At 41.2% G+C, this 13735-nt stretch overlaps 1 protein-coding gene across 4 annotated transcripts in view; it reads right to left on the reverse strand.

The window, feature by feature from the left end:
- Positions 1 to 13735, reverse strand: part of PCB (Pyruvate carboxylase) — a 437613-nt gene that overhangs the window by 57397 nt on the left and 366481 nt on the right. For all 4 annotated transcript variants that reach the window (XM_071669755.1, XM_071669754.1, XM_071669756.1 and 1 more), the window contains one exon: positions 883 to 1178. In XM_071669755.1, the coding sequence (XP_071525856.1) occupies positions 883 to 1178 (296 nt within the window). The remainder of the gene's footprint in view (positions 1 to 882; positions 1179 to 13735) is intronic.

Consider the following 13735-nt stretch of genomic DNA (forward strand, 5'->3'; position numbering starts at 1 on the left):
ATCCAGCCCGATACACATGTTATAGTGGACATGCAACCAGGAATGTTTAAGGCAATGTGCTGCATTATAATCTTCAGTAGGAAAACACCACAAATCTTGTGCATCCAGGAAGAAGCATAGTAGTAAGAGCATTAAATGCAGATTTAAGTTTGGATAGTATGTGGCCTTTAATGGTGGTCAACATAGTGTTGATACTGGCACAGCTTTAACTTACTGTGCCAAATACAGTACAACTTCATGTTAAGTGATATTTCTATACTATCATTTTACTACTATATGGTTTCTAAAACCACCATTCTTCATCTATGCACTTAAACTGAAGATGTACCTGCATCTTACTAGATGTTTAAACATATTTCATTTTTCTTGTGTGTTCAAATTAGGTTGGGAAATCTCCCCCATGAACATAAACTCCTTTATCCCACCGAATCCTATGATAAAATGTGATCCATTACCTGGCACTTCCATTAAGTTATGATTTCCGAGAATGTATCAACCACATTAGCTGGGGACCACATGTACTGATATTAATAATGAGAATCCATGCTGGCCCTCCCCATCCACTAACCACTTTCCCACACTAAAACAGAGGAAAGTATACTATTCTTGGGGGTAATTTCTCCTTCAATGTATGATACAGGAATAATCTGTTCGATAAAACCATTTTTAATCTACTTACAAATGGGAGGGTAATTTCTGAGAGACTGCACAACTAAGAAGTTAATTTGGTCATCTGATACTAATAAAGTGGTTCTCCAGGTGCCACTTTTTGTAAGTAAATGGCAAGTGCTTTCAAAGTTCATTCACCTTACCTAGTTCAGTTCATTTCATGAATTGACTAAAAGAACTTTTTAACTGCTTAATTTGTCTATGCTGACTCACCTGGAACTGAAGATTGGTGTACTGACCACCAGGGATTTCATTCTGATATACATCTGCATTTCCTGACTTCATGGTTACTGCACATTCAAATGGAGCATAAAGTGTACGAGTCTGTTCCCAAAAGGCTGAGTATTTGCTGATTCTATCCAAATCTAGGCCAGTGTCTAGATCATGTCCCATTAAACTGGCTACCACAGCACCCATGGAGGGCTGGGAGGTCATTCCAGACATTGAGTCGACAGCTACATCAACAGCATCTGCACCAGCATAAGCACATTCCAACATGGATGCCACACCTGTAAACAAGTCAAATATTGATTAAAACGAATTCAGTGCTATACAGTTATGTTGCCTATTAACAATGTAACAGGTATGCTCCTTGTCTAGTTCATTAAAGATTTTTGTTTTGAACCTGCACTTCTCAGAAAGCAAGTGTTGCATAACTAAAGTATTGTGCAATCAATGGCAGAGGAAGTTGGGTGAATTATCATCACATCTCTTGCTTCACCTGTATTGCATTTTTGAGGAAGTGGAAAGCCTGCCTTCGAAAAGCAGACTAGTTGTACATGTTAGGGAAGGAAATGGAAAAGTCTAGTTAGTGCAACAGTAAATAAGAGAATACAAAGTGTTATTAAACTCTATTGCTCTTACCTTTTACCTTTTCTGACCTATATGCACTGGGGATTCATATCTGTTCAATACAGCTAGGACAAGTTTTCATTCATGCAAGTTTTTTACAACCTCTCCATTTAAATTCTTTTTGTTCATCAAAGTTTTCAGAATATCTTCAAATTTTCTCCCTAGCATACTTACTTTCAATTTTAGTTTTCCCACTACTATTCATAAGAAAAACACAAGACTGAAAGTATCTTAGAATAGTATAGTTATGTGTGGAAGACAAGACAGGTGACAGGCTAATCAAGAAAATTCAAAATAGCCACGGAAGAAATAAAATTATACAGTAAAAGAACTGGTTTGGGCATGAAATATTTCAGATAAAAATACCAACAGAATGAACTGTGAATGACTGATATGGAATTGTTTTGCAGTGAAAGTAAGAACAGGGACTTTTGTCTTACTTGATTAAGAAAGTGCAGCTTGAAAAAGGAAGATGCACTTACATTAATGTGAATTTCATGCTTCATTCTAAGAAACTGGCAATGGTCTGAATCAGTGTATGAATGAATTGAGAGAATGTATGCTTCTCATCCACTTCATGTAAGTGAAAGTTGAATAAATATAAATCAAAAGACACTGAAAAATATAAATGCCACATGATTCAATGCAAATAAAAAATGCATCCATTAGACAAAAGATGCTAATGGTTCCACTCTAAAAACTTAACTGAAATTCCTAAAGAGTGAAATATGTTATGCCTTGATAATATGAATGAAGATTAAAAGAATTTATGCATAAGAAGTGGAAAAAGTTAGAGGGTAGGGAACTGGAAACCATTAAGATGGAAGAATGAAAGGAAAAGAGGCTCTGGGGTGTCAAAACCTGAACAGTCAGGAGAGTGAAAAGCATCAGGGGACAGAATGATTTTACTGATGTGGTACAGTGGGGGTGATATGGGCAACAGGGCAACCATGGCTAATGAAGAGGACAAGGTAAACTACAGAGTAGGTAGTGGGGATTGGTTGTGGATGGTTGGCTTTTGTTTCAGTACATCATACAGTAAATTAGAGGTTGGATGTGTAAATATGAAGCTAACATTCATCTGCTCCTAACAAAAACTTTCTATAGTGGAAGTAATGTATTTACAAAACATAAGTATCACATGATACAGTAAGTCACAATTAGACTAATTTGTGAAAAATGCACATATGTAACATATACATTTATCCGCCAAATGCTTCATTTTCCTGATAGTGTTGTTTGTGGCTTGTATTAGTGGGCCTGTTTGCATGATCAAAAAGAATGGGGATCTCACTCAAATTCAGGATTAGGAAACATAGTTTTCCTCAGTAAACTTTCATGGTGCACAATGTAACAATGTTTGCTCCTACTGGAAAGATGAAGCCCTGAGTTTCCCCAGCAATATGCAATCACCTGCTGATATCTTGTTTTCTAAAGTTTAAGATGAAAATATTTAAGCAGCTCAACAAAAGTGGTTTTGTTAGTTTTGCTAAGCTACCCAAGGAGCAAGAATTGAACAAGTCAATAGTTATTATTTGCTTTATCGCTGTCTCCGGCGTTAGCGAGGTAGCGCAAGGATACAGACGAAAGAATGGTCCAACCCACCCACATACACATGTATATACATACATGTCCACACACACAAATATACATACCTATACATCTCAACGTATACATATATATATACACAGAGACATATCCATATATACACATGTACATAATTCACACTGTCTGCCCTTATTCATTCCCATTGCCACCTCACCACACATGAAATAACAACTCCCTACCCCCTCGTGTGTGTGAGGTAGCGCCAGGAAAAGACAACAAAGGCCCCATTCGTTCACACTCAGTTTCTAGCTGTCATGTAATAATGCACCGAAACCACAGCTCCCTTTCCACATCCAGGCCCCACACAACTTTCCATGGTTTACCCCAGACACTTCACATGCCCTGGTTCAATCTACTGACAGCACGTCGACCCCGGTATACCACATCGTTCCAATTCACTCTATCCCTCACACGGCTTTCACTCTCCTGCATGTCCAGGCCCCGATCACTCAAAATCTTTTTCACTCCATCTTTCCACCTCCAATTTGGTCTCCCACTTCTCCTCGTTCCCTCTACCTCTGACACGTATATACTCTTGGTCAATCTTGCCTCACTCGTTCTCTCCATGTGACCAAACCATTTCAAAACACTCTCTTCTGCTCTCTCAACCACACTCTTTTTGTTACCACACATCTCTCTTACCCTATTATCAATTACTCGATCAAACCACCTCACACCACATATTATCCTCAAACATCTCATTTCCAGCACATCCACCCTCCTGCGCAAAACTCTATCCATAGCCCACGCCTCGCAACCATACAACATTGTTGGAACCACTATTCCTTCAAACATACCCATTTTTGCTTTCCGAAATAATGTTCTCGACTTCCACACATTCTTCAAGGCTCCCAGGATTTTCGCCCCCTCCCCCACCCTATGATCCACTTCCGCTTCCATGGTTCCATCCGTTGCCAGATCCACTCCCAGATATCTAAAACACTTTACTTCCTCCAGTTTTTCTCCATTCAAACTTACCTCCCAATTTACTTGACCCTCAACCCTACTGTACCTAATAACCTTGCTCTTATTCACATTTACTCTTAACTTTCTTCTTTCACACACTTTACCAAACTCAGTCACCAGCTTCTGCAGTTTCTCACATGAATCAGCCACCAGCACTGTATCATCAGCGAACAACAACTGACTCACTTCCCAAGCTCTCTCATCCACAACAGACTGCATACTTGCCCCTCTTTCCAAAACTCTTGCATTCACCTCCCTAACAACCCCATCCATAAACAAATTAAACAACCATGGAGACATCACACACCCCTGCCGCAAACCTACATTCACTGAGAACCAATCACTTTCCTCTCTTCCTACACGTACACATGCCTTACATCCTCGATAAAAACTTTTCACTGCTTCTAACAACTTGCCTCCCACACCATATATTCTTAATACCTTCCACAGAGCATCTCTATCAACTCTGTCATATGCCTTCTCCAGATCCATAAATGCTACATACAAATCCATTTGCTTTTCTAAGTATTTCTCACATACATTCTTCAAAGCAAACACCTGAGCCACACATCCTCTACCACTTCTGAAACCACACTGCTCTTCCCCAATCTGATGCTCTCTACATGCCTTCACCCTCTCAATCAATACCCTCCCATATAATTTACCAGGAATACTCAACAAACTTATACCTCTGTAATTTGAGCACTCACCTTTGTCCCCTTTGCCTTTGTACAATGGCACTATGCAAGCATTCTGCCAATCCTCAGGCACCTCACCATGAATCATACATACATCAAATAACCTTACGAACCAGTCAACCCCTTTTTTCATAAATTCCACTGCAATACCATCCAAACCTGCTGCCTTGCTGGCTTTCATATTTCGCAAAGCTTTTACTACCTCTTCTATAACCTAACCTAACCCTCTCACTTTGCACACCACCTCAACCAAAACACCCTATATCTGCCACTCTGTCATCAAACACATTCAACAAAACTTCAAAATACTCTCCACCTCCTTCTCACATCACCACTACTTGTTATCACCTCTCTATTAGCCCCCTTCACTGAAGTTCCCAGTTGTTCCCTTGTCTTACGCACTTTATTTACCTCCTTCCAAAACATCTTTTTATTCTCCCTAAAATTTAATGATACTCTCTCACCCCAACTCTCATTTGCCCTCTTTTTCACCTCTTGCACCTTTCTCTTGACCTCCTGCCCCTTTCTTTTATACATCTCCCACTCATTTGCATTATTTCCCTGCAAAAATCGTCCAAATGCCTCTTTCTTCTCTTTCACTAATAATCTTACTTCTTCATCCCACCACTCACTACCCTTTCTAATCTGCCCACCTCCCACGCTCCTCATGCCACAAGCATCTTTTGCGCAAGCCATCACTGCTTCCCTAAATGCATCCCATTCCTCTCCCACTCCCCTTACCTCCTTTGTTCTCACCTTTTTCCATTCTGTGCTCAGTCTCTCCTGGTACTTCCTCACACAAGTCTCCTTCCCAAGCTCACCTACTCTCACCACTCTCTTCACCCCAACACTCTCTCTTCTTTTCTGAAAACCTCTACAAATCTTCACCTTCGCCTCTACAAGATAAGGATCAGACATCCCTCCAGTTGCACCTCTCAACACACTAACATCCAAAAGTCTCTCTTTCGCACGCCTATCAATTAACCCGTAATCCAATAACGCTCTCTGGTATACTTATGGATATATCTCTTTTTAAACCAGGTATTCCCAATCACCAGTCCTTTTTCAGCACATAAATCTACAAGCTCTTCACCATTTCCATTTACAACACTAAACACCTCGTGTATACCAATTATTCCCTCAACTGCCACATTACTCACCTTTGCATTCAAATCACCCATCACTATAATCTGGTCTCGTGCATCAAAACCACTAACACACTCATTCAGCTGCTCCCAAAACACTTGCCTCTCATGATCTTTCTTCTCATGCCCAGGTGCATATGCAACAATAATCACCCATCTCTCTCCATCCACTTTCAGTTTTACCCATATCAATCTAGAGTTTACTTTATTACACTCTATCACATACTCCCACCACTCCTCTCTCAGGAGTAGTGCTACTCCTTCCCTTGCTCCTGTCCTCTCACTAACCCCTGACTTTACTCCCAAGACATTCCCAAACCACTCTTACCCTTTACCTTTGAGCTTCATTTCACTCAGAGCCAAAACATCCAGGTTCCTTTCCTCAAACCTACTACCTATGTCTCCTTTTTTCTCATCTTGGTTACATCCACACACATTTAGACACCCCAATCTGATCCTTCGAGGAGGATGAGCACTCCCCACGTGACTCCTTCTTCTGTTTCCCCTTTTAGAAAGCTAAAATACAAGGAGGGGAGGGTTTCTAGCCCCCCGCTCCCGTCCCCTTTAGTCGCCTTCTACGACAAGTGAGGAATGCGTGGGAAGTATTCTCTCCCCTATCCCCAGGGATAGTATGAACTATAAAAGAAATTCAGGAGCAAATTTAGCAGGCTGACTAGACCACCATTTGTTTCTTGGTATCTAGGACTGATTAAGGATGCATAGCATGTAAAAGAGTAACGTTAAGTTTTTCTGGCCTAAAGTCAAAATCTCTTGGCATTTGAGTTTCAGAAAGAATAAATTATAACTTCACAATGTCAGACAATAAACAGCATATATCAACAAGCTCATTAGGATGCATTACTAGGAAGCGAAAGTATGTAGTACTAAGTATTCAGCAGTAAAATATTAAAACGTTCTGAAGCAGTGGGCTTTGGGCTGAATCATGGAGCCTTCCTTTCATCTTCTGCATTTCTATATTGCAAGACCTTAAGAGGAATTTCAGCTTTTTTTTATTCTAATATATGTGCAATTCAAGTCTGTTGTGGATGAGAGGGCTTGGGAAGTGAGTTGGATGTTGTTCAATGATGATACAGCACTGGTGGCTGATTCGGGTGAGAAACTGCAGAATCTGGTGACTGAGTTTGGTAAAGTGTGTGAAAGAAGAAAGCTGAGAGTAAATGTGAATAAGAGCAAGGTTATTAAGTACAGTAGGGTTGAGGGACAAGTCAACTGGGAGGTAAGTTTGAATGGAGAAAAACTGGAGGAAGTGAAGTGTATTAGACATCTGGGAGTGGATTTGGCAGCAGATGGAACCATATAAGTGGAAGCAAGTCACAAGGTGGGGGCAGGGGCGAAAGTTCTGGGAGTGTTGAAAAATGTGTAAGGCGAGAATTATCCTGGAAAGCAAAAATGGGTATGTTTGAAGGAATAGTGGTTCCAACAATGTTATATGGTTGCAAGGCGTGGGCTATAGATAGAGTTCTGCGGAGGAGGGTGGATGTGTTGGAGATGAGATGTTTGAGGACAATATGTGGTATGAGGTGGTTTGATCGAGTAAGCAATGAAAGGGTAAGAGAGATGTGTAGTAATAAAAAGTGTGGTACAGAGAGCAGAAAAGGGTATTCTGAAATGGTTTGGTCACATGGAGAGAATGAGTGAGGAAAGATTGATAAAGAGGATATATGTGTCAGAGGTGGAGGGAACGAGGAGAAGTGGGAGACCAAATTGGAGGTGGAAAGATGGAGTGAAAAAGATTTTGAGGGATCGGGGCCTGAACATGCAGGAGGGTGAAAGGCGTGCAAGGAATTGAGTGAATTGGAATGATATGGTATACAGGGGCCAACGTGTTGTCAATGGATTGAACCAGGGTATGTGAAGATTCTGGGGTAACCATGGAAAGTTTTGTGGGGCCTGGATGTGGAAAGGGGGCTGTGGTTTCAGTGCATTATACATGACAGCTAGAGACTGAGTGTGAACGAATGTGGCCTTTGTTGTCTTTTCCTAGTGCTACCTCGCACGCATATGGGGAGAGAGGGTTGTCATTTCATGTGTGACGGGGTGGCGACAGGAATGAATAAAGGCAGCAAGTATGAATTATGTACATGTGTATATATGTATATGTCTGTGTATGTATATATATGTAAACGTTGAAATGTATAGGTATGTATATGTGCGTGTGTGGACGTGTACATATATACATGTGTATGTGGGTGGATTAGGCCATTCTTTCATCTGTTTCCTTGCACTACCTCACTAACATGGGAGACAGCAGCAAAGTATAATGAATATAAATAAATAAATGTGCAATTCAGTACGACAGAGATCATTTGTTTTCTGTTTTATTTCTATTATACTGCTTTAACACAACTTCATTAAAAAGGTCCAAATAACCTACTCTTCCCGGTATGACTTTCCATAGGTCTCAAAGTGGATGAATAATCAGACTTTTACTGTATTAGCAATGCTAGAGTCAAGTCTATGCAAACCAAATAAAACAATAGTTAGTTACTACTGAAAGAAATATAACGTGACTAAATCTAGTGTTATCAAACATGCTGTCAGTAGTAGCTTTGATTCTACTTCTACTATGTATAAAGTAGACCCTTTTTGTAAGATAATAACAAGTTTGACAATATCTGTTTTTTAAACCAACTTTACACTATGGTAACCATTTCTAACTAGGTCACTGTCTCTTGTAGCATGAAATTCTCTTATCACTGAGGATGCATCACCAAAGTAACATATGATAAAAAGCTAGGCAGGTTGTGGCTGAAACTAAATGTGAAGGGAAAGATGCACACTGTGTAAGACTTAAAGATTTTATGATGTGTGCTGTCAGGGGCTGAAATGTAGTATGATGCCAAGCTGTGATCAAGCTTGGCAACTTTCCTGAAATGTGTGTATTCTAGGTGAGTTTTATTCCTAACATTATTCAGCAAATGAATAAAATGCAGTGCAAATATGCATGACTGTGTGGTGCTTCATTGCATTTCCTGTATTAAAATCAAAAGAACATCAGCATTAAATTTCCAAAAATTGTCACTCCAATTATCAAAGAACCAATAATAATAATCACTAGGGAAGAATTCTTCATGCTAATTTATTTTCATACAACATAATAGTACTATCTATCATTTACTATCAATATACGTGATTGCTGGTCTTGGACAATACGTATGTCTTGGACAATCGCATGTTTGCCAAATGGTGTCCTAGCTTCGTCTCTTCGATTTCTATCAACTGACTTATATTTCTCTCTTGTGTCTCCCCGATGATGTGATTATTACACGAAAGTGCACTTGGGAAACTTATCGTGTTTCATTTTCCCCTTGGACTCATAGGAATATATGTATATGAATGGATGAGACATTCTTTGTCTGGTTTCAGAAGTGGTAGAGGATGTGTGGATCAGGTGTTTGCTTTGAAGAATGTATGTGAGAAATACTTAGAAAAGCAAATGGATTTGTATGTAGCATTTATGGATCTGGAGAAGGCATATGATAGAGTTGATAGAGATGCTCTGTGGAAGGTATTAAGAATATATGGTGTGGGAGGCAAGTTGTTAGAAGCAGTGAAAAGTTTTTATCGAGGATGTAAGGCATGTGTACGTGTAGGAAGAGAGGAAAGTGACTGGTTCTCAGTGAATGTAGGTTTGCGGCAGGGGTGTGTTTTGTCTCCATGGTTGTTTAATTTGTTTATGGATGGGGTTGTTAGGGAGGTGAATGCAAGAGTTTTGGAAAGAGGGGCAAGTATGAAGTCTGTTGGGGATGAGAGAGCTTGGGAAGTGAGTCAGTTGTTGTTCGCTGATGATACAGCGCTGGTGGCTGATTCATGTGAGAAACTGCAGAAGCTGGTGACTGAGTTTGGTAAAGTGTGTGAAAGAAGAAAGTTAAGAGTAAATGTGAATAAGAGCAAGGTTATTAGGTACAGTAGGGTTGAGGGTCAAGTCAATTGAGAGGTAAGTTTGAATGGAGAAAAACTGGAGGAAGTAAAGTGTTTTAGATATCTGGGAGTGGATCTGGCAGCGGATGGAACCATGGAAGCGGAAGTGGATCATAGGGTGGGGGAGGGGCGAAAATCCTGGGAGCCTTGAAGAATGTGTGGAAGGCGAGAACATTATCTCGGAAAGCAAAAATGGGTATGTTTGAAGGAATAGTGGTTCCAACAATGTTGTATGGTTGCGAGGCATGGGCTATGGATAGAGTTGTGCGCAGGAGGGTGGATGTGCTGGAAATGAGATGTCTGAGGACAATGTGTGGTGTGAGGTGGTTTGATTGAGTAAGTAACGTAAGGGTAAGAGAGATGTGTGGAAATAAAAAGAGCGTGGTTGAGAGAGCAGAAGGGGGTGTTTTGAAATGGTTTGGGCACATGGAGAGAATGAGTGAGGAAAGATTGACCAAGAGGATATATGTGTCGGAGGTGGAGGGAACGAGGAGAAGTGGGAGACCAAATTGGAGGTGGAAAGATGGAGTGAAAAAGATTTTGTGTGATCGGGGCCTGAACATGCAGGAGGGTGAAAGGAGGGCAAGGAATAGAGTGAATTGGATCGATGTGGTATACCGGGGTTGACGTGCTGTCAGTGGATTGAATCAGGGCATGTGAAGCGTCTGGGGTAAACCATGGAAAGCTGTGTAGGTATGTATATTTGCGTGTGTGGACGTGTATGTATATACATGTGTATGGGGGTGGGTTGGGCCATTTCTTTCATCTGTTTCCTTGCGCTACCTCGCAAACACGGGAGACAGCAACAAAGCAAAAAAAAAAAAAAATATATATATATATATACATAAATGCACATACATGTACATATATAAACATATACATATCAACATTATACATGACAGCTAGAGACTGAGTGTGAATGAATGTGGCCTTTATTGTCTTTTCCTAGTGCTATCTCGTGCACATGCGGGGGGAGGGGGTTGGTATTTCATTGTGTGGCGGGGTGGTGATGGGAATGAATAAGGGCAGACAGTATGAATTACGTGCATGTGTATATATGTATATGTCTGTGTGAGTATATATATGTATACGTTGAGGTGTATAGGTATGTATATGTGCGTGTGTGGATGTGTATGTGTATGTGGGTGGGTTGGGCCATTCTTTCGACTGCTTCCTTGCGCTACCTCGCGAAAGCGGGAGACAGCGACGAAGTATAATAAAATAAATATAAATATCAACAGAGACACATGTCTTTATTAATATTTTGCTTTGTCGCTGTCTCCCGCGTTTGCGATGTAGCGCAAGGAAACAGACGAAAGAAATGGCCAAACCCACCCCCATACACAATGTATATACATACACGTCCACACATGCAAATATACATACCTATACATCTCAATGTACACATATATATACACATACAGACACATACATATATACCCATGCACACAATTCACACTGTATGCCTTTATTCATTCCCATCGCCACCTCGCCACACATGGAATACCATCCCCCTCCCCCCTCATGTGTGCGAGGTAGCACTAGGAAAAGACAACAAAGGCCCCATTTGTTCACACTCAGTCTCTAGCTGTCATGCAATAATGCCCGAAACCACAGCTCCCTTTCCACATCCAGGCCCCACACAACTTTCCATGGTTTACCCCAGACGCTTCACATGCCCTGATTCAATCCACTGACTGCACGTCAACCCCGGTATACCACATCGATCCAATTCACTCTATTCCTTGCCCTCCTTTCACCCTCCTGCATGTTCAGGCTCTGATCACACAAAATCTTTTTCACTCCATCTTTCCACCTCCAATTTGGTCTCCAACTTCTTCTCGTTCCCTCCACCTTCGACACATATATCCTCTTGGTCATGTACAGAGCATCAGATTGGGGAAGAGCAGTGTGGTTTCAGAAGTGGTAGAGGATGTGTGGATCAGGTGTTTGCTTTGAAGAATGTATGTGAGAAATACTTAGAAAAACAAATGGATTTGTATGTAGCATTTATGGATCTGGAGAAGGCATATGATAGAGTTGATAGAGGTGTTCTGTGGAAGGTTTTAAGAATATATGGTGTGGGAGGCAAGTTGTTAGATGCAGTGAAAAGTTTTTATCGAGGATGTAAGGCATGTGTACGTGTAGGAAGAGAGGAAAGTGATTGGTTCTCAGTGAATGTAGGTTTGCGGCAGGGGTGTGTGATGTCTCCATGGTTGTTTAATTTGTTTATGGATGGGGTTGTTAGGGAGGTGAATGCAAGAGTTTTGGAAAGAGGGCCAAGTATGCAGTCTGTTGTGGATGAGAGAGCTTGGGAAGTGAGTCAGTTGTTGTTCGCTGATGATACAGTGCTGGTGGCTGATTCATGTGAGAAACTGCAGAAGCTGGTGACTGAGTTTGGTAAAGTGTGTGAAAGAAGAAAGTTAAGAGTAAATGTGAATAAGAGCAAGGTTATTACAGTAGGGTTGAGGGTCAAGTAAATTGGGAGGTAAGTTTGAATGGAGAAAAACTGGAGGAAGTAAAGTGTTTTAGATATCTGGGAGTGGATCTGGCAACGGATGGAACCATGGAAGCGGAAGTGGATCATAGGGTGGGGGAGGGGGCGAAAATCCTGGGAGCCTTGAAGAATGTGTGGAAGTCGAGAACATTATCTCGGAAAGCAAAAATGGCTATGTTTGAAGGAATAGTGGTTCCAACAATGTTGTATGGTTGCGAGGCGTGGGCTATGGATAGAGTTGTGCGCAGGAGGGTGGATGTGCTGGAAATGAGATGTTTGAGGACAATGTGTGGTGTGAGGTGGTTTGATCGAGTAAGTAATGTAAGGGTAAGAGAGATGTGTGGAAATAAAAAGAGCATGGTTGAGAGAGCAGAAGAGGGTGTTTTGAAATGGTTTGGGCACATGGAGAGAATGAGTGAGGAAAGACTGACCAAGAGGATAGACACATATAAATTCATATACATCCACATACATAAATACAAATGTACTTATTCATACTTGCTTGCCTCCATACATTCCTGGTGCCACCCCACCCCAAAGGACACAGCATTGACAACCCCTGCGTCAGCATGGTAGCACCAGGAAAACAGATAAAAAAGGCCACATTTGTTCACACTCAGTCTCTAGCTGTCATGTAATGCAACGAAACCACATCTCCCTATCCACATCCAAGCCCCACAGACCTTTCCATGGCATATCCCAGACGTTTCACATGCCCTGGTTCAGTCCATTGACAGCACATCAATCCTAGAATACAATATTGTTCAAATTCACTCTATTCCTTGCACGCTTCTCACCCCCCTGCATGTTCAGGTCCTGATTGCTCAAAATCTTTTTCACTACATCCTTCCACCTCCAATTTGGTCTCCCGCATCTCCTTGTTCCCATCACCTCTGACACATATATCCTCTTTGTCAATCTTTCCTCACTCATTCTCTCCATATGTCCAAACCATTTCAACACACCCTCTTCTGCTCTCTCAACCACACTCTTTATTACCGACATCTCTCTTATCCTTTCATTACTTACTCCATCAAACCACCACACACCACATATTGTCCTCAAGCATTTCATTTCCAACAAATCCACCCTCCTCCACACAACCCTATCTATAGCCCATGCCTCACAACCATATAATATTGTTGGAACTACTATTCCTTTAAACATACCTATTTTTGCTCTGAGATAACATTCTTTCTTTCAACACATTCTTCACTGCTCCCAGAGCCTTCGCCCCTTCCCCACCCTATGACTCACTTCCACTTCCATGGTTCCATTTGCTGCTAGGTCCACTCCCAGATATCTAAGACCCACCACTTCCTCCAATTTTCCTCCATTCAAACTTACATCGCAGCTAA

The sequence above is a fragment of the Panulirus ornatus genome, chromosome 14, assembly GCF_036320965.1.
Source record: "Panulirus ornatus isolate Po-2019 chromosome 14, ASM3632096v1, whole genome shotgun sequence".
NCBI classification, from domain to species: Eukaryota; Metazoa; Arthropoda; class Malacostraca; order Decapoda; family Palinuridae; genus Panulirus; species Panulirus ornatus.